Source organism: Clarias gariepinus, chromosome 22 (genome assembly GCF_024256425.1).
Source record: "Clarias gariepinus isolate MV-2021 ecotype Netherlands chromosome 22, CGAR_prim_01v2, whole genome shotgun sequence".
NCBI lineage: Eukaryota > Metazoa > Chordata > Actinopteri > Siluriformes > Clariidae > Clarias > Clarias gariepinus.
The window spans coordinates 8,563,823-8,586,761 of record NC_071121.1 but is presented as its reverse complement, the minus strand read 5'-3'; the positions used below and the strand labels follow the sequence as shown (position 1 = coordinate 8,586,761).

Sequence of the window (22,939 nt, the reverse complement as noted above, 5' to 3'; positions counted from 1 at the left end):
AGTGTGATAATGATGGATAATGATGCAGGTCAACACTGTAATGTTATACTGTGCTATATGCAGCTCATACGTCTGTCGCAGGGCAACCGTCTCACTTACCCAGGACACCACTCTTCCATTGAAGCAGGGCAGCTTGGCGTTATCGTCAGATATCTCTTCTTTGACCACCCTGTGGAGGACACACAAACACACGCACACGTTACACACACGGAGCAGTTTGAGAACTCTGAGCTCATGCCCTCTCGCATCTATTTGCAAAAGATGAAGCATACCGAAAGCATGTCATGCCCAAACTGGAATTCTTCCATTTAGAGCCTAACTGCTATCAACGCATCATGGGAATGCTGGATGGCCGTCTTGACCAAGCCACTCCATTATGCAGTCAGACTTCAGTACTACTTAAGGCATCTTTCCGTATACATACAGTGTAACTCCAGCTGCTGATGGCCACACATGTTGTATTACAAAAAACAGTCAGATTATGCACGACAGAATATATGTGTGTGAGTGTTTAGCGAGGGTGTCAGGGCGCGGGATAGGTTATTATTAGGATGATCAAGTATGTTAGCATGGGTGCTTTCGGTGTTCCTCCCAGGCTGTAAATTCCCTACAGAAATACTCTGCAGTTAGCCTTTAACCCTCTGTGACATGGTTCAGTGCTCACACACCTGCTAGTCTCACATCAGATCAGATCCACACACACACACACACACACAAAGTGCAGAGTATATAATAAAATCCATATGCCATGTCATGAAAAATTCCCCCTTGCATACTGACATTACCTGCTGTTTCCTCTGAGCTTGTGCAGAACTTCCAGGTCATGTGACCTAGGAATCAGATAATGAATTTCACATTGGGGTGACTTATGAATAAAGCTACGTCTCGCTCCAGTGCGCTACAGCCAACAGAGGAAACTCGGCAGGAACTTGTCAAAGCTAGGAAGTGGATGTGTCCTCTCTCTCTAACTATTTTTGGGCAAAAATAAATAAATTAAATAAAAATAAACCTGATAATAAAAAAACAAATAGAACAGAAATAAGCTTTTCCTTGATTGAGCATAAAAAAAGAATGCCGTTCTAAAACTAACAGCTAAATTTAAACAAGCAGAATATTTTTAACGAAATGACATTTTCACACAAAATCAGGTGTTTTGAAAGCTAAAGAGGCACTGGTGTCATTGCACATACAGGTAATATAATGCACATGAAGGTAATTCATTCAAAACCTTTTTACTTTTCTTCAAGCTCCCGCAGTGACATGCGGCTCTGTGCAGCACGCTGCATGCATGTGCTATATGGAGAAGCGGCTCTATAAATAAATCAGAAATGCATGCACACCCCCTGTTAACTGAGAAAAAGCAGTAAATGCCTTCCGTGACCAGTGGCAAAACTTTTCTCCTTGTCTAGATTCGAGTCTTTTTATGCAGGTTATGAATTTAGCCCGGTTTTAAACCTGGCAACCCGACCAGCAACCATAGGGAGTCACACTTAATGTGGTTAAAACCCTCCAAAATATGTAACAGTAGGTGCAAATAATAAGAATAATAATGTGTCATCTAATCAGTGGAATCAATGACCTAGCAGGAAACCTAATGGTAGCTTGTAATGTATACCGTGTCATAATGTTGCCGCCCAAAACAACTTGTCAACATATTTTTTTAAATTGAAAACATGTTGATGAAATGATGTTGGATTAATAACTAAAACACAATGCTGCAAATATAACCTCCAAACTACAGAATATCAGTAGATGTCCACAGCACTCATGCTTCTTAACTCGCACAACATCCATATTGCATAATGTCCAGCTTCACGGAACGGATCTCAGACAATAAGCGGTGCAGACTTGGACATCCTGTACATGCTCAAACTGCTGATGGAAGTTTTGTTTTCTTTCGCCGGTTTCCTGATTTGATGGATTTGTAAATTATAAGCTGTCTGGTGTTTCTGGAGAAGTTATTTTTATGGGGAATATTATTTAACAAAGCAATGTACTATGCAAAAGTCTTAATTTCTTCATATTATATGAAAATAAATAATAGGATAAATTAGCGGAATTGGAATAAATTACTTAAAAATACCTAGGCATATAAAAAAAAACTGTTGTTTTTGTAACAACCTCAGCAGCAACCTCATTTCCCCTCTCTTCACCAGTATACTAATCACCTAACAAGCCTGATCATCTGTCAAATGTCAGATAACTTTTTATTCTTGATTTATTTTTAGGTCAATGTGTGGTTTAAACAAAAAAAAAAATCATCTGAAACAGGGCAGGTACAGGGACTGAGATTTCCCTTCAGGACGCCTGGAGAACTGTTCCTCAAGATTACGTTAAAAATACAAGGGAAGTCTGGATCTTTGGAAGAAAAATGTAAAGACATGAGAGGTAGCTCAAGACTTTTGCACACTGAGTTTACAGTACTAGCCTCAGCTGCGAGATCCCCCAGTGGACCAGTTTTCAAGGTATCGACTTCGTTGGGAAAATGAAAAAAACAGGATCAACAGAGAAATATTTTCCAGGACATATTTTAGTTGGAAAATATGAATAAATATTAGTTTTAAGTTGTATTTGCAACATTGCACATGGACGTTCATTATCCCAATGTTACATAGCCAACATTGTTCCAATGTTATTATATAAAAGTAATTCGCACTTTTAAAAATAAAAATAACCTAATACCAATAGTGATCCAACATTTGTAACGTTGCCAAATAAATGGTGCCACAATGTTTTGACAACCAAAAACCCCCGCTGGGAAATCACTGTCCGTAATCCAGGCAGGGGTCAGAGGACAGGCATAACATGACATGACATAACACAAGGGTAATCAATAGGCAAAGTGGAAAACTAATGACAAGTCAAAACCAGGAGGCCTGACTAGATTCCTAAAAAGTGGAAAAGCAACAATAACGAAAGAAGAACGCAGCTCAGAAACGTACACAAGGACGAAAAAAACAAAAACAATGACAAGTCAAAAACAGGAAGTCTAAGTAGAATTCTAAAAAATGGAAAACAACCTAAAAAAACGCAAAAAGAATAAAAAAAGCAACAATAACGAAAGTAGAACATAGCTCAGAAACATATAAAATGGCACGTCAAAACCAGAAAGCCTACCTAGAATTCTAAAAAATGCTAAATAACCTAAAAAAATGGCAAAAAGAATGATAAAAAAAAAAGAAGAAGAGCGCAGCTCAGAAACGCACACAAAGACACAGGAGGGTGTGAGGAGCTGAACTAATCAGGAACTAAACAGGAAACAGGTGGGAACATCAAGACACAATAGGGAAAAAAAAACAGATGACAAGACGGGGTGGGGACGAGAATTAAATCCCCGCGAAACCCACATGTAGGTTTAAACAAACAAGCACGCGGAAGGAGATCAAAACAAAAGATTACTTCTGTCACACACGCACACATACACACACACACCCAGACACATACACACACAAAGTGAATTTATGATAATATTAATATTCGATTACATCCTGGTGTGCAAGTTTCCAAACTGAACTCCAAACTAGCATGTGGTCTGTTCTGAGACGTCCCTCTGCCAGCGATTGGTCATGAGATCACATGTAGGCTTGCATCACTGCACCGAGTGACAGTTTTATTTCCGGATCTGTTGTTTGCATGACAGACGGTATAGGGGTTTGATTGTGGTTGCCAAAGCAGCAGAATGAACACGTCTGAGGAAAAAAAAAAATCAAATATGCAATCTCTTCCACCATCTTTTATTATGTAGCTCTTAAATGTGTCAATTTCACCACCTGTTCTGTTTAGCTGTTCAGTTGGACACGACTGATATGCCCCCTTTAAACAGTTCGAAAATATTTTTTCTATATTAATATACACCTTAAAATATGAGGAAATGACTAATATTGCACGATGAACTATAATATTTAACTTGCGATATGTCTGTTGTTTTTTTTTACGACAGGCTTTAAGCTGGAGCCGTTGATGACAAGGTCAGTTTGCTGTTTAAGACTCTTTAAGGATATATTCAGACTTCAGGGCAAAGTGGCCCAAATCAGATTTTTTGCTAAAAGTATTAGCGTGGCTGACTTCACATGCATATGAACTTAGTAACATCCAATTCTTAATCCACAGGGTTTAATATGATGTTGACCCACCCTTTGCAGCTACAACACTTTCAACTGTTCTGGGGAATCTTTCCACAAGTTTTAGGAGTGTCTTTATGGGAATTTTTAACCATATTTCCAAAAGTTAATTTGTGAGGTACAGACACTGATTCATCCCAATTCTTCCCAAAAGTGTCTATCGGGTTGAAGTGCAGGCCAGTCGAGTTCTTTCACACCAAAATCACTTATCCATGTTTTTATGGACCCTGCTTTGTGCATGTGGGTTATATGAAAGCAGACGAGTGAATACTGTACTTTTGGCAGTATAGTGTATGTGACGCAAATCTCATTTGCTCATACCGGTCCGAACAGCCAAAACCACATTTTCAATTTTCATTTGGGCCACTTTCCCTACGTTCACATTACAAGCCACATACTGTTTTTTTTTTTTTGTTTTTTTGTTTTTTGTCAGATTTTCATGTCATGACACCGATGTGGATGTGTGTGTCCTCTGAAACGAAATGCATACAGTATGTACATTGATGCAGACTTGCCTGTGCCATCTGGGTTCAAATATACCATATTTGTGCAACAATTTGTTCATTTTAAACAATGAATGCCATTTTGTCCAAAAACATAAGCTTGAGATTTTGCTCTGGAGAATGGCAAGCAGTTAGTCAGCTGTATTTGTTGGGGTCCAGAATAAGCTGTTTTAGCAGCTGTTGCTATCATGGCTATAAAATCTCTGACTGATGATGTCAAATTCCTACACATAAATTCTGATATGCCCATTCTCGTTTAATCTGTGCACCTCATATAGAATGAAATAATTAATCTAGGACCACATGTGAAATTTACTTAGATCTGATCTGAAAAATCAGGTTTGTGAACATAGCCTTTCGTGGTCCTAAATCAGACACAGATCCGATTTTTCACAATGCGACCTCTGCATGACCAGTCAAGTGGAAATTAGTGTGACTTTTAAGTTTACAGTTTTGCGCTAAGAAAGGTGGAGGTGCATATTGCAACTAATCCATGTTTGATGCGAAAATGGCTGGCTGAAGGTGGCTGTAGATGAACTTGACCGTAATGGCAATGGAAAGCTAAATGTTTAAAGGCAAGACCGAAAGAAAACCAAAGACATGAACCTAAGACATTTGTATGTGGGTCAGATTAGGAGCATGACTAGTGTCAGATACAGGTCACATTAATAACAATATTAAAAAAAACAATAATAATGCGAAAAAAGTTACATGGAAAGTCTAGGGAAAAAGCAGACCTGGTCAATTATAAAATGTAGAACAATGTAGCCTTTAGTACATGGGTATTTCTTTAAAAAAAAATGTGTTTTAAGTCACTGAAAATTGACTTTTGGAAAATTTTGAACCTCTTTTTAATGTTAATGTCTGGACAGGAAAAAATCCAGTTTTACGATCATTTGCTATGAATGCAAAAGTCCTAATAAAGCAATTAAACAAAGACGTAAACAGTTAACTAAACCATGGCTCCATAATAAGCAGCTTCATATGATCTGAAATCACACCAACAATCAGAAATTAATGTAAACACTTTTCTTCACTAACAATCATGAAAAATATTAATTACAGTAGTTTAATATGGCAGGGCCCCAAAGCACATGGTTAAAAATAGAGGCCTTCTCGGGGCAAGTTAAGTGGTTCCCCTCTGGCTTTCTTCCTTACGGCTTTCCTTTAATCAAATTTTCCTCTTGCCACCAGGCACCACCGGCTTGCTCATTAGGGACTAATTTAAAAAGTATACACTGCATTTATAGAATTTGTAAAGCTGCTTTATGACAATGTCCATTGTGAAAAGTGCAAATCACATCTAACTGAACTGAAGTAAAGATGTGATGGTGTGCATCTTCGTGTAGTCTGCATGTACAGTTAAACAGCATCAATTCATTTGCTTATTGTGTTTTTAAATGGAATTACAGGTATCGTTACTTCGTTGACGTTCTGAATCATAGGCAAGAATGAGGACAGCAGGTGTCGCGTTGTGCTGCAGGCTAACACAGCGTGCTCCTAACTGACACTTCAACATTTATCCTCGCTCATCTTATTTTAAAGCAGGAAAAACCCTAAAGCAAATCGTCTTATTTGAATTTCCAACATACTCAGCACCGGCAACAGAACACTCGGGGAACTTTATAGAATACTTTATAAATCATATGTTATGATGATCACGCTTTGTAACACGTATTCAAATTCCGACCGTTTGGTACAAGACGTTAGATTGGGTGCATGTTCTGATTTAAAGAGCACTGGGGGACTTTCTCCATTACTCCGTTTAATGCAAATTATGGGATCATGCAAGACATCACTGAGGACATGTAGCAAAAAAATATTTCGTTTTTTCTTCTTCTGACTTTTCCAGGGTTTCTTCCTACATTCAGTCGTAGCTAATTCCCACCCGTCATCAGGACGTGTTCCTCCAAGCCATGTAAGCCACGTGAGGCTAGCCAACCCTCTGTTGGGAGCGGTGTAACACACTCTGAGGATGGCATTACCAGCTCCTTCCTCACTGACGGACATCATTGGCTTAGAGCCGCAATTGATTTAAACGCGCTAAAGGTAAATAGCGAATCTCCGGAATATAGAGCAAGCTCATTACTGCTGGGAGGGCCAAGAAATATGGAATTGACCAGATGAATAAGTTAAAGAATTTCACTAAAGAGTGTTTAAAGAGTGTTACATTGTTTGAGATAATTAGTGGATTCGTGTCATTTCCGCCTTTGATGTGTTCAGACAAAGTAGGAAACTGGACACCGCTATGTTCATGTATTGTTAGCAATATGCTAGGCAGCTAACTCGGGTGAGTGATGTACATTTTCTTTCTTAAACAGCGAACTGTATACTGTAGTCAGTGTTTTGCATCTGCACTCTGGCTGTGGAATTTATTTTCACTAAATTTTAAAAAAGACAAAAAGATTATTTTTTGACATAATCTCTTTGCTTTTTAATACCTGTACACTTTGTCCATCTGTCAACAAGCTTGCGTATTCCCTCACAAAAATGTTTTAGATTGAGCTGCGAGCCACGAATGCACCTCTATCTTCACTTCATCATCAGAAATGAAGGTGCTGCTTTCAGTGGATCAAACAGGTGAAAGTCAGATGGAGCAAGATCCAGGACAATAGGAAGGACGCAATGTTGTCATCAGCCGTGGACGTGGATGTGTGTCCAGCTCCTTCTTGATAACTAACACTTTAACCTACTTGACCTACCTTGAACTTCTCCATCCATTCAAACACACTTCTTCACGAGATAACACTTTCTCCATACTGCACACGATGTCTCCAACAAAACAAGGTACACGATCAGACCACAAATAACAGAATCGCCACACCCTGCTTTTTATGCAAATCACAAGCGGGACATCCATTTTTTTCTTCGCACCGCAGTTATAAACGAACTGATGTAACACGTTCACACCTGCACAGCAGTGACTGGGGAGACAGTAGCTAAGAAGTTGTAATATAACCGGAGTGCGAGTCATTTTTGACTCACCCACATACTTAAGATGCTGCGTGCAGCCACGCTGATTTGTCGTCACTCTAAAAAATACGGATTTGAAAATAATACCCTGTGTTGACTTCTGCTGAAGTGGTACTTCAGGACACAAAAGACACACTCTGTCGACAAAGAATGGTTCACGGAGTGCAAAAGTAGTAACAAGATCATTACCAGCAACAAACAGTCCAAAAAAACAAAAAAAAGAAACATTAATTAATTATAGCAAAGATTTTTTTATGCCTAAATGATTCATAGGTTACTGTGTGATTTAAAAAAACATTTCTTAGAAAGTGGTCAGGTACAGGTACTAGACTGGCCATCATGAGAGTCAAAAACTGGCCAAAAAAAGAAAAAACCTTTTAGGAAGCCTGGAGAACTAATCCTCAAGACTACATTAAAATTACAAGACAATCTGGCGTTTTTTAAGTGAAATATGAAGAAATGCAGGAAGTTCAAGACTTCTGCACATTACTCTAAATCAGATTTTTTTTTTAAAGTGGTCATCTTTCAGAATAGAAAAAGAATAATTTTAGATATTTAAAAATATCCAATACCTAATTTTTTTTTTAAGATATTCACCTGTATCTTGGGACTTGACAGCGCAAGTGACACTACACTGTTAATCAGAGGCGTTGCTGCTTCACACTGACATAGCTGCACTGTTGATGTCCTTGCTTATCTTTTTCAGGGATTTCCTGTGATAGGGAGCACTCCAGCTGCAAGCCTGGACTAACCCAGATGCTGCGCGACCCACGTGGGATCTTGTCAGCAATCAAAACAAATGCACAGCACAGCAGGCCAGATGAATAGCATGCTGATGCTTTAGCCTCTGGAGAGCAGCTCTCTGCCTCGTCTTCACGTTGTGCATGACTGCACCTTGACACATCTTACTGACTCAATCTGTTTATGAGCTGAGAGAAGGAAACTGTGCTTCCTGCTCTGTCCTGTATGGTCACTCGGTCAAATATTACACATATTTTAACTTCCAAAACTTCCCGTACCGCTCAGCAAGCCCAAGCATAGTCTTTTCTCTCTAAGATACCATTTAGTTACACTGTACTTACTTGATAATGTCATCTTCAAGGTAAATAAATTAACAATAATCAGAGACTTCACAAGGACTCATTTTATTTTTAGGACAATAAGATGGATTAAAGTCAACAGCTATCTCTTGTCCTCAGGAATATTTTTTTTTATCTGGACAAATGGTGCATTAAAACAAATAATAATAATCAGGCTTCCATTAGTTTAGAGCACTAAACCTTAACCTTATCACAAAAATCAGTGCCTAATTACTTAAATTTTCCTCTGATGCCTATTAACTTCTCAATTAACTTTGGCCTTACATATGATAGTTAAATCCCTGGCATATCTCACTAAAGCAGCATCCTGACAACGTCATGCCACGTCTCAGTATCACATGGCATGTCACGGTTTTCACTGATGGTTAATTGCAACTGAATGTTGGATGAGATTAAAGAAAAGGTTACTTGTGCAAAATAAACTGCAAAGGCCAAACAGCCAGCTTATCTACAACACGCGTTTCTGATAGATGTTACAACTCTGAATAGCGTACAGAGTAAAAAACCACTGCCTAGGACGAATCACTAACATATGATGATGCAGGTTTGATTTTACTAGTAAATCTAATGCTGATAAAATCTCAATAACCTTATTAATCATATTGCACTTATTTAAACAAAAACATACAAACGTGAAATTAATCTATTTACTCTTAACTCACGTAGCTCAACTAATGTTTAAACGAGTATATAATTATTTATGTTTTTTAAATTATTTATTCAATTATTTATATAGAAGTGCAACGCAACATGATGCATTACAATAAAAAAAAATTATAATTCGATTTACATAATCGAAATCAACATTTGATCTAATGCAATTGCAACATAAAGAGAGCACGATGGTCACGTGTTCTGATGTGTTGAGCCTGCACCATCCCCAAGAATTATCTGCATTTATAAAGTGTATGAAACGTTATAAAAGTTTTTTAAAAATTGTTTTTAAGCAACACCAGTACAGCACCACTGCAATCCAGAGTGCACCAGACTGAGTGTCCACTTTCCTGTAGCTGACTCTGGAGCTCTATTTCCAGCTAAACTGACACCTTAGTTTATTCAATCGAATTTATACATATAAATAGATATAATGTATCTTTGGTACATTTTCTTATATTACAATAATAAACCTTTGTTCAGCCAAAAGATTTTCATACAGACAAAATTGTACATTGTTTTATTCTGTTATACGATTGAGAACAAATAAGGAGTATTTTTGATTGTCATTAACATTTAATTTGAAATATTCCAAGCATCGAATTTAAACAAATTGTAAGGCAACTTTATGACCAGAGTGGTGTATCGTTACACCCTATTGTTCAATAATTGTGAAAAGTCTGATCCTGAAGACCAATATTGGCCAACTGCTAATTCTTACGATCCTTCATATATTTGTCATGAATTCCTCTTTCGCGTCGTGGTTCCCATGGCAACAAGCGCAATGAGCTCGGATTTGTGGTTGTTTCTATTTTGATCCTCTCTCTACCCCATCTTGTCATTGGCATGTTAACTGATTCCGTGCACCTGTTTTGAATTTGTTAGTTTTCCTCTTTGAAACTCTTATCACGCTCTGTTTCCTTACTTATACAAGCCTTTGTTTCTCATGTGCTACAGTAGGTTCTGTGCACTTCCTGATCTTAACCTCTGCCTGTTTGACTTGGCCTGGGACTGTGAGAAAAGCATATATAGATAAAGATTATATATAGATAAAGCACGTGAGTGGCTTAGTAGTGATCATGACATTTGCGTCACACCTCCAGGGTCGAGGGTTCAAATCTTACTTTCAGTCTGTGTGCATGAAGCTCGCATGTTCTCCTCGTGCTTGGTGGGTTTTTTACCCCAGTTTTCCCTGCAGGGCAAAGACATGCAACTGGCATTTCCAAATCGCATGTAGTGTGATTGTTTGTTTGAGTGTGTGTATGCCTGTGGGTTGCCAGAAGCTGTGGTCCTGGTAACATTATTTCCCCTACAGCAATGACCTCTGGCATAAAGTCATAAGTCATTGTGACCAACCATGTCATGGATGGAGTAACATTTTCCCTGACACTGCTGTCGCTCGTCTTATAATGCAGTAATTACACATGTAGAAGTGATGGTAGTGTATTACTGCAAAGCTAAAATCTATAGCAATGTGCTTGTTTGTACAGAAAAACAAATCTAAACCGGTGTATTTGGTAGAAATGAGGGAAAAAATCTATTCAGTTATGAATTACAATTCCTTTGTGTGGTATTGCCATACTGACTTAAAAATCGATTTTTTTATTATTTATTACATTTATAATAGACGCACTGTAAAGACGCACTGGTCTTTTGTCAGGTTGATCAGCTATGTCCGATCAGCCTTGGACCTAACCGATTCTGTATCGTGTGCACGAGCTTCTGGGTGATGCAACTGAAACTCATTTATCAAAAGTTGCTTGTGTTAAAAAGCACTACAAATGCGCTAATTAGTCTTGAAACATGCAGGTTAGAAGCATTTGAGGCGTCACCATTAAACGTCGCTATTTCTTTAGAAACCTACAGGTGGTCCACTCTAAACTATTCACACACTGGCCTTCTGTGGAGTAGGAGTAAATTATTCGCTAAATTTATTTTAAAATAATAATGCGATCGGGCATTTGCTGCAATGGCTCCCAAACTATGGATTTCATTTCCACTTGAAATGCGATCTGTTGCAAATCTGGCCTTTATTAAATCCAAATCAAAGACGCACTTATTCACACTAGCTTTTAGTTTATAGTAGTTAAATAATGTGTTTCTTTTATTTATAATAATCTCTTGAAATTCAGTTTGTGTTCTGTTTTATCCTGTGTTGATCTCCATCTTAATGTTGTCGAGTTATATTTTTAATATCCAGTTTTATGCTTTCTGTTTAAACGTCTATCCGGTTCATCATTTTCTTGATTTCTTTAACAGCTTGTATTTATTTAATATTTTTCTTTTTTATTGTTTGTTTTCTTTATTAGTTATGGAAAGCACTTTGGTGCTATATAAATAATTGATTGATTGATTGACGGATTGATAATCATGCTGCATGACGGCGAAACGTGCATTTTCGAAAACTTGCTTCAGCAAAAATGCAGCTTTTTTGTTTTTATTGAATTTTAAATTAACAAAAGTTCAACTCTTGTATTTGGTGAGTTCGTACTGTTTAAATGCTACTCTTGGTTTTTAAGTGAGAAAACTAACATAAGGAACGGGCTGCAGTGATAACAAGCAGTTCATGAATACATTTTCAACTCAGTTGTGAAGCTGCTGAATAAAGATAAGATATAAAACGAGTAAAGACTCAACTTGATCTTTTTTTTCAACGTTTAGGTCTTAAAATTCTAACAAAATCAGAAAAAATGCAATATCAAAGAGTGATATTTATAAAAGCGTATAATATCGTATCGGGTGGTGAGTGTTGATTCCTGTTCCTAGCATTTGTTAAAGAAAATAATGTGTGCATCCCATAAATACTACACTGAATGCACTCACTCTGACCAGATTACATAACTACATTTTCTCTGATGGTTATTTGAAAAATCTTACTTTAACCTGTTGGAGAAGCCAAGACACATAATTTGATTCCACGTGTACACTCCTGATACATTGTATGCTCTTGTCTTCTCTTATCACCATACAGCGTGTGTTGTGTGTCTACCGAGTTTAGTAATCCATAAAAAATATCTCTGAACTGTGAGTAAAAATAAATACAATATAATAAAGACCTCAATTCAAAACCTATAAATAATAAACAGAGAACATTAAATTAGAGAACATTGTAAAACTTCGCGGCTTACTCAGAAAAGAAACGCCCTATTTGTTACATCACTGATCTGTAATCAGTCATAAGGTAGATAAAATGTTATGCAGTTATTGTTCTAAGATGGCTACCTCATTAAAATGTGCTATTCCGGTTCATGCACGGTTCGCCTTTGCGTCCATTTTACAAATATCCAAGCAAGCAGTTCAGCCAAAACTAAACATCGAGCACCTGAGTGAACCTTGAAAGTTGGACTTTGAAGGACAAACATAGTGTTTGTTCACACGATCAGCCTCGCGCTCTCCAGGCCCCAGTGTGAAGCCAGGACTGAGTGGGAAGGACAGTGCGGTAAACGTGTGTAACCAGGAAAATCCGGTTCGGCTTGCAAGGTCACGCTGGGGTGCGAGTATATGACGTGTGCGCGCGTGTCATGCCTCTGATGTTTAAAAGGCCCTGATGAAAGTCTAAGATCACAGGCGTGAAATGAAAAAAAAAAGAAAAAAAGCCCATAAAACACGAGCAGGAAAGAGGAGATCTCATAACACGAAATGATGTCTGACACTTAAATGCATTTCCTACCGCGTAAACACACACACGGCTTCACGACTGCTGCCACTTCATTTCATTTCTCCATCCTTACTGTGCCTTCTCATTTCCATAATATGAAAGAGAAGAAAGGATATTTACAAAAACTCAAGATTTGGACTGACAGCATTATGGGAGAAAAAGCAAAAGCAAAGTCCTGTTCAGTTTTATGAAAAAAAAAAATATTCGGGCCATATTATAGCAATTTGCCAACTAACCATGTTTATTTGTTAAAACACAACGTGTTATTTTTTATCCATTTCTAGTTACTAAAAAAATGTGGATCTACAAAACAAGTTGTTATTGTCACTCACACCGTATCGCCACAAATGTCGCCCTTTCAGAAGGGCATGCATCAAGCAAAGAAAATAACTAAGGAGACTGCTGAAATGACTGAAACTTGTTAGAAAATTATCCAGTGATTTATTTAAACTTTTATATTATTCAGTCAACTTTGTAAATAGAATGTGGATGGAAAAATTAGGACTAAAGATCACTTAAACTCTGAAAAGTGAAAATTTCTTGGTGAAATCGCGATGTAGAAAATTGACTCAAAGCTATGTTTAGTAGTGAAAGTAAAAGCATTCCACACAAACACAATGTCGAGATCCTATTCCAGAGCAATAAGTGCAGCAGGATAATAGGATAACAGAAGGTGCATGGAGCGATGCATGCATCATATACAGTATGGTGCTCTCTGTACAAGCCGCTGGATGCGGTGTTATGATCTGTAGTTGCAGATCTCAGTCGGTCAGGTCTAGGCTCAGCATCGTTACGTGGCAACAAAATGAAGTCAGCTGACGACCTGAATGTACTAAATGACCAAATTATCACATCTATGCAATGACTTCTATCCTGATAGCACAGGCATACTTCAGTGAAAGTCTCACTGTGTGCTGAAAGATAAAATAAGTTAAATATTAAAGTGTGCAAGTTTTTTGGCCAAGTGATGGACGCTAAAGTAAAATCTGAGTCTCTGACTGTTAAATCGCTGACACTTCAGACTCCTTCCAGAAATGCTAAATAAACATCTCCTTACAGAATACAATGACACCATTTTTTATTTACTGCTTATGAAGCACTCACGCTTGTGTAATTCGTTACTATGGAAACGATAATGAGTGCATTGATCTAAATGTGTGCTTTGTCCTGTAGCCAGCACTACTATCAGAGCTGCTGTGATTAAAAATAAATCAACACCTCTTGTTGTGATATTGTGAATGTCTAATGACTAATATGACATTATTACACATGATTTGTGTAATAATCATAACAGCATAACAGCATTTGTATAAAGTATAGTTTTCTCATTGTCTTACACCCATGCAAGAATTTTTAGTAAACATTATTATTTACGGCCTGATGTAAATTGAGCTAAAAATAACATGAAAAACCTGCTACTGATTGTGTTGACTTTGCTCTCACGAAGCACAGCATGTTTTTAACACATGTCCCCATGCCCGAGCCTAAACCTATCCTAGCATTCTTATACAGTACATGTAGTTTTGTATATGTATGTTTTTGTTTGTGTGTGTGTGTGAGAGAGAAAGAGAGAGAAAAAATTCTTGGCTAAATCTAAACCAAGAACAGAACTTTTAATTAAACACGCATTGATACAAAACCAGATTTCCAACCCCTGAACCAGAAGACGTGAACCATCAAGACAATTCAATTAAAAATCAGAAGTAGCTACAATGGAATGATATATGAAGCTTGATGCTATAAAGATTATTTCCTGTTTAGGTTGAACAGTGAATTTAAGTCTGGGTTTTGTGTGTGTTTGGATTTGACTAGTCGTCCGAGGCTGCTTTACCTAACCGAACAAAGGATGTTTCAATTTCAGTGACAAAAACTGTCTTGCTAAAACCTAACAGGGACATACAGTAACTCAACCTCACCGAGCAGCTACAGGCTACAATAGCATGCCCGTTTATTTCTGACTATGATGTTTGCACTGTACTGTTTGCACCAAGATCCCGGTCCCACGTCACATACATTCCACTGTGTATACTGTTATATTTATTATATTTTTCTATTTCCTATCAGAACTGTGTTCACACTTCGACAGTTTTAGTTCTGGGTGTGAGAAAGGGGAATCTGTGGGATATTTACCAATTATAGAAATCCATTCATTCATTCACGGGAGTAGTTTCTGGATTGCAGGACACCATGCACACAGATTCACACTTAGGGACAATTTTAGAAAAGCCAATCAAATCCACCTACTCGCGTGTCAAATTATAGCAATTTTTGTAAAACTAACATGCCAAACTTTCAGCTCCTATTTAAATTTCACTCCTACCTGTGACTTCTTAAGCGTGTTTCCAATCCAATATTCAATTATAAACTTTACAACACATACAAACACAACAAATATACACCGCCTGGACAAAAGAAGTCAGCACTTTCAAAAGAGTCAAATTCTTGGCTTGCATCAAGTACCAAAATCAATTTAGGAGATATACGTTTACTGGGACGAGGTTAAGAACTGTCCAACCTACAAGGACTTCAACTTAATGGAAGAAATGTGGTCAGAAATTAATCTTGAATGGAAATCACGTTAACACTTAGTAAAGATGCATGATTAAAAAAAACTGACAGCAGAAATCACAGCTATGTAAAAGTAAAGGCGTTACCACATGCACACTGTGAGATTGGGACTAAACTGATGTGTGTCCATGAGAAAACCACTTGTTAGCGAAACTACATTTGCTAGGGAGAATAAAGATTGGAATTTGCAGCAATGGAAAAAAGGTCATGTGGTCTGATAAGTTCTGATTGACCCTATTCTAAAATAATGAGTGTCTAAGGAACCCATCATACAGTAACATGGCGCCCATTGTAGAAGTCTCTGAAGGCAGTGCTATAATCTGGAGTTGCTTCAGTTGGTCAGGTCTAGACTCAACAACATTATGTGGCAATACAATTAAGTCAGCTGACGACCTGAAGCACAACAACCAAGTTATCACATCTATGGAGTTTTTCATCCCTGCTGGAACTGGCATACTCCAGGATTCAAACTGGGAAAGTCTGGTTCTGGGAATAATTTTGGCACATGAATTCATGACTACAGTGTGCACTGTGTTGTTAATGCTAAAGGCTGTCAATGAAAGCATGTGCCTTTTTACTGGCCAGTGTGAAGGGTGTAAATGATTAGGCCTGACTTTATTACAGTGAGTAAGATTAAAAAAAAAAAAGTCCTATCAGAACATTTACAAGATGCCATGTAAACATTTGATCCAGTTGTTTCTATCTTGCTGTACAATTAGGTGAAGTAATGAGTTTTGTATTCTTAATGAACTGTTATGGTTCTCCTGGACTGACCTACTGTTATGGACACTGATGAAATGTTGTCCTTCTGCATATTTCCAGCATTTCACTTTGTGCATACAAAAAGTTATATTCTCATTATGCACTTACAGACACACTTTTAAGATCAGCATCTAATAATTGGCGAATGATTTTAATTAGAATAAAGAAATAGTGCCTCTACAAATGCAGGTGATTAATGCTGCTCCAAATATTTATTCCTAATGTGATATTATGACCACTGGTTCTCCGTCTACGCTCTGGCTTGTCAAGTCTTGAAATCATAATCTCCCTTTTAATTAACAAAATAGCATGGCTTCAGGTTGCACCTGCACCGACAAAACAGCAAACGTCTCAGCATTGCTGTTAATCAGTCTGCTGTGTCTGTGTTTCGGTAAAAATATTTATTGCAATTTCTCCTCATTACTTGATCATCTCACCTAAAATTACTGATTACATACAGTATCCCACAGCCTCGACTGTCAGCCGTGCAGCACATCCTTCCGTCATGCTGCTTCATACACACGAGTATGAGCGTCAAACACCATCTCACAATCCTCACTAACGCTCAGCTCAAACGATGAAACCAAGTTCATGCAGAAACATTTCCATGCATTTACACTCCATCACTGATGGCAGTTTCTTCATTTAAAAACGATTTCAAAAGGCGAACATTTATGAGTCGAGAGAACCGGCTCAAAAATCGACACGATCCTCGCTAGCAAGCTGGAAGCTCAGCTCTTCATCGAGGAATCTGTACGTGCCTCTCGCTGAGGGTTAAGTCTTAAAAGGTGCAGCTGTTTTTTTTTTTCTTTTCAAAATGCCAACAAGAAAAATGGCCTCTCTAACATCACTCACTCACTCTCACTCATCGTCTATACCGCTTTATCCTATATTCAGGGTCGCGGAGGGGCCTGGAGCCTATCCCAGGAGGCTTAGGACACGAGGCGAGGTCCACCCTGTACAGGGTGCCAATCCATCGCAGGGCACACACATACACACACTCCTTCACACACTACGGGCAGTTTGGGAACGCCAATCAACCTAACCTACATGTCTTTGGGCTGTGGGAGGAAACCAGAGTACCCGGAGGAAACCACTACACCACCTCTCTACCATCAATACAAAAAAAATCACCACGTTGATGAAGAGTAGCACGGTGGTGTAGTGGTTAGCACTGTCGCCTTGCATCTCCAGGGTCCGGGTTCGATTTCCAGCCAGGCTAGATTCCCGTTTCTGTGTGCATGGAGATTGCATGTTCTCCCTGTGCTCCCTCCACATTCCAAAGACATGTACTGTAGGTTAGGTTAATTGATGTTCCCAAATCGTCTGTAGGGTGTGTGTGCCCTGCAATGGATTGGCACCCTGTCCAGGTTGTAGGATTTAAATCAATTCAACATAAATTAATTCCTATCATATAATAATTCCTACAAATAATCTATTGCTGTTTTTATATATATATATATATATATATATATATATATATACTGTACTATTCTGTAGTTACTGCATATACACATTGTATAGCCATGTTACATACTATAATAATATTTACTGCATTTGCTGTATGTATATATACAGTATATATGGTATATTCTGTATATACACACAAATATATAAAAATCTTTTATTTAACCTGCATCTCATTATTTGCGCAATGATAATATTTGCACTGATGTATATATGTATATACACTATTATTTGCACTCCAGGTAGATAATAAACTGCATTTTATTGCTAAGCACCTGTACTGTGCACTGACAAATTAAGTTGTACCTACCTTTCTAAAAATCAGCATCAAAAATCTTGGTAAGAAGCCATTGATTGGTTTGGCCAACATATTTTCTTAAAGATGTGAACTTTGGTTATGCATAAAATTAATGCATTACCAAATCACTCATATTCTTATTTATCTATCCTTGTTTATTGAATTATGTGCTACTATTACAAGCTAATTGAATATCTATAACACGTGTTGCACATCACTAGAAACATAATTAAGTGACTATTTTCTGCTCCGTTACTGTAGGTGTTCATTTAACACAGAACAAAATTTAATTTAACACCACACTAATTTGTCTAATTTGTCAAACGGGGTGTCAGGATGGCGCAGTATATGGCGGCACTAACATCTTAACAGACTCCCTACTGCTAGCTGCAAGGCTGCTACATTAATAGGACGGATTGGAACAAAGCCACTACGGGTCAGCTCAGATTATATTTCATCAATGTGATATTTGCATGAAGGTGAGCTAATTAAAGCCTGGGTTAAGGTACAAATATTGTCTGTGTTTGAATGTTTGTGTGCATGCGTGTTACACTAAATACAATGTAGATTAGTGTGTAATATGGTAATAAAGCAGGTTGGTAAAACATGACATATACAGTGGAATTGAGCTATAGGTGTGATACAGACAGGCACCTGAAGTGAACAAGGGTCACGTGACTTCCAGGTTCTAGCCTATGAAAAAATATATATAAAGCACAAAGGCTCAGGGTAGAAATGACAATGAAAGGTTTAAGGGAAGAGAGGAGAGTTAGGGCTGAACACTTGAGGTGTAAGGAGTACAAAGGGAACGCACGTGAGAGAGCAGGTTTAATTAGGAATAGGACACAGCCACCATATTTGTGGCAACTTGAAGTGTGACTGGAATGACAAAATGAGCTCTATGTGCGTGTGTGTGTGTGTGAGAGAGAGAGCGTCTGTGCGTGTGTTGCGGTCCATGTGGCCACAAAACATTAAATACAGGATAAACGTGTTTCAAAACAGCTGTCAACATCTGGCTTAGGCTTATGGAAGTGTCCGAGTGAATGTTTGCAGGAATTATGAAGGCGTATGGTGATCTGGGTGTGATCGTTTTGTTGTGCAAGAACTACACACGAGCTGTACAAATGCACACACACACACACACACTCACCCGAAATCCTGGTCCATGGACTTGAAGAAGAATTTGTAGCTATTGACGGGCCGATTGCTGAGCACATTTTTGAAGTCTGCGAGCGTGACTTTGTCGGGAGAAACGGCGAGTTTGACTAAATAAGGAGTCTCCTCCTCATCGATGTGATAGATGATCTTAGTCTCCGCCATGAGCGCGCGCGCCTGCGACACTAATCATTGACAGGCTCGCGGCTGCGAAAAAAAAGAAACCCGAAACAGAAAAGCGTTACGGCTCGCGACGACGCCTAGTAATAATTCATCTAAAAAAGCATATGCATCAGGAACTACTCGGCGGGATCATGGCGACATGTCGCGGTCTCGCGGATCACGTCGGAAAGCAAATAAGCTCGCCTCTCTCGCGCTGGTCGCGCGCAGACATACTCGAGTGCGCTGCGCCGTCCGGCGTCACGGCGTCAGTGTGGCTCGCGCGATACGGCGGGCGCGCGGTCAAACAGGAAGGGCCGCTGCTTAGCACCGCGCGGCCGCGTCCCAATTCAGTCCGCGCACTACTACTACTGCTACTACTACTTCCCTCTTGCCCCACTAAATACGACGTCAAAACGCAACGCCGTCAAGGGTTACCATAGTTACCATAGGTGGCGTTTTAATTTTGACATCCTACTTTGTAGGGGAATAGTGTGCGGTTTTGAACGCAGCCACGTTCTAGCGTAAGGGGACTTCATAAATAAAAAGAAGAGCCATTCTGCCCTCTAGTGGTGGCGTGAACGCATCACAAGTTGGCTTTGTCTGGTTTTTGTCCATTTCATAATCAGGGGATTTTCCACAACAGCGATTCTGAAAGATCTTTTTTCCCCCTGTCTGAACTCTGGAACAGTGCAAGAACTGGAAAAAATTCTTCATAACCACATATACTTTCCGCACATTGCACAGTGAATTAAGGGATTATGATTACATTTAGAATTTTTGGAAAGCATGTGCTTCTGAACTCTGTGACATTTGTATGTATTTGGATTTTTTTATATCTCTACAAAATGTCTGGATTACAGTAATAAAACATTTCTTTATAAATGCCATATAGCAGCCATTATCAAACTTAAGAACGCTGCAAGGTGCAATGTAATAATCTATCCACATGTACATCAGTAGTCAGACAAATGAAAAAATAACATGGATGTTAAATCCTATGTCTGCGTAAATAGAACCCTGACCCAGGAGGTGCAAGGTGACAGTGCTAACCACTACGCCACTGTGCCGCCTCTTTGGGAAACACTGCCATTAAGAACTGTAGTGAATAGCAGCCAGGTTATCCTTCCGAAACATTACCTATACAGTTAATTGTGCACTACCTATGGTAATAACCTATAATTATATTTAAAAAATATATTGCATTTTTAGCAAAAATAAAAAATAATTCCTCCCAAGGGGCACCTCAGCCAAAAAGGCAACTGGGCAGATGCTCAGGCAACTTTAGCTCTGAAATTCTGTGCATACCCGTCCTGAAGCCTGAAACCCACAAAGCACAGGAAGCAAATGCAAATCTACTGTACACACACACACACACACACACACACACACACTGGAGGTGAGATTGGAACTCCTCAACCATGGAGGTGTGAAGCAACAAGGTTAACCACTAAACCACTGTGACATCCTAAACAATCCATCTTACTGTGTAGTTTATTACAATGTAATTATTAGTTTATTTTGTATCCTAAATTGAATCGGTCTGTTCAACCCACACTAATGTGAAAATAATTAGTCATATAAATAATATATAATATCTACTTTTCTAATAAATATACAAAATAAATATTCAAAACTGTGTGAACACCTGACTATCACACTCATACAGTATGTGGTCCTTCCCCAGACTGCTGCTACCAAGTTAATGCGTAAAATGCATTTGTACTGTATTATGTGACTTTACAGTTTTCCTTCCCTGGAAGTAAGAGGCTCAAACCTGTTTCAGCAGTGACAATGGCCCTGTGCACAATACCAGCTCTATGAGTCACTTTATAAAGCTTGATTAAACCTAGGTCATGTTAATAATATTTTACCCCTTGGTGATAAAATTAAATCAAATCCATGCAGAAATGTATAAGACAACTATAGCTTATTGCACACTTTACGAAGCCTGAATGTGTATTAAGCAGAGACACCAAGTGGCCACTGGGCATCTTATATGTAGGCTAAATTTTAAGCCTACATATAGCATCATATTATTATAATGATAATAATATTAATAATAATAATAATAATAATAATAATAATAATTATTATTATTATTATTATTATTATTATTATAAATGGCCATAAGCATATTCTGTATACAATGGTGCATAATCATATAGACGTATTTTATATTTTGTTTTCGTAGATTTTCTGGCCACTTTATTAGGAACACTGCTTGTTTATGCATTTCTACAATAAGCTATGTGTACAGCATTATAGCAATGCATAAAATCATACAGATACCGAATGGAGAGCTTTAGTTGATGTTCACATCAATCATTATCAGAATGGGTGAAATGTGATCTCGGTGACTTTTACTGTGGTATGTTTGTTGGTGCCAACCTATGACCACTGTAGTCTCACACTTTTGGCTAACGAGAGTGGAAACTAATGCGTTCCTCTGTTGTTGTTGTCCATCCACCACAAGTTTTGGTGAGTTGTCCTTTCTGAGATGCTTTTCTGCTTGCCATGGTTGTAAAATAATGTGTTTATTTGTCTTACTGTTTTACCAGTCAGGCAATTTTTCTCGAACCTCATGAACAAGGCATTTCTGCCAGTAGAATTCTGCTCAATGGATTTCTTTTTCTAAACATTTTGTGTAAACTCTATAGACTATTTTGCAGGACAATATCATTCTGATTATTGTACAATAATAAGTAAATATATACTTATACATATAAAAGATGTGATTATATAGGTAGTTAACAGACATCTCTTTTAATAAAGCAATAATGGGAAATTTGACATTTATACCTGGATACTTATATTTAATTGATTATGTAAGAAATAAAACATTGTTCCACTGTATTACACATAACTCAAAATGCATAAAATAATGCATCACTACGTAATTAATTAAAATAATGCAATCCTTGTTAAATTGCACTCACAATTTAACTTGTCACTCACTCACTCACTTACTTACTCACCTATACCGCTTATGTGTAAAAGGTCATGGGGGACCTGGATCCTATCCCAGAAGACCCAGGGCACGAGGTGGGGTATACCCTGGACGGGCTGCCAATCCATTGCTTCATACATGCTCATTTACACACTACTGGCACACTCCTACTTTGGGGATGACAATTAGCCTAATCCTCGCATAGTCTTCGGTCAGTGGGAGAACATTGTGAAAAAGTTACCTTTCCTTCGGACTTTTAAGGGGGGCTGCACACCCCCTTGGTCAATTGTTCGATTCCTTTCTCAAGTCTGTTACTGGAGTTTGCATGTACTCTGGTTCCTTCCCACAGTCCAAAGACATGCAGTGTAGACTAATTGGTGTTTCCAAATTTCCCAGAGTGTGTGCTTGAGATGAATTGGTAACCCTGTCCAGATTTCACCCTGCTTCGTGCCTCAAGAACTCTATACGGAGCTAGCGTTATGAGAATAAGGGAGTAACTGAAATTAATTTAAAAAAAGTGAAACTTCCATATATTTTAAATTCATTACATTCAAAGTGGAATATTTCAAGA

General features: G+C 38.2%; 1 protein-coding gene across 1 annotated transcript in view; it reads right to left on the bottom strand.

Moving 5' to 3' along the window:
• dvl1a (dishevelled segment polarity protein 1a) overlaps positions 1-19,781 on the bottom strand; it is a 52,133-nt gene extending 32,352 nt beyond the window's left edge. Inside the window, exons 1-2 of the mRNA XM_053482700.1 lie at positions 19,255-19,781; positions 100-169 (exon numbers count right to left, since the gene is read on the bottom strand). Coding sequence (XP_053338675.1) covers positions 100-169; positions 19,255-19,424 — 240 coding nt within the window. The 5' untranslated portion in view covers positions 19,425-19,781. The remainder of the gene's footprint in view (positions 1-99; positions 170-19,254) is intronic.
• Positions 19,782-22,939: the final 3,158 nt, after the last annotated feature.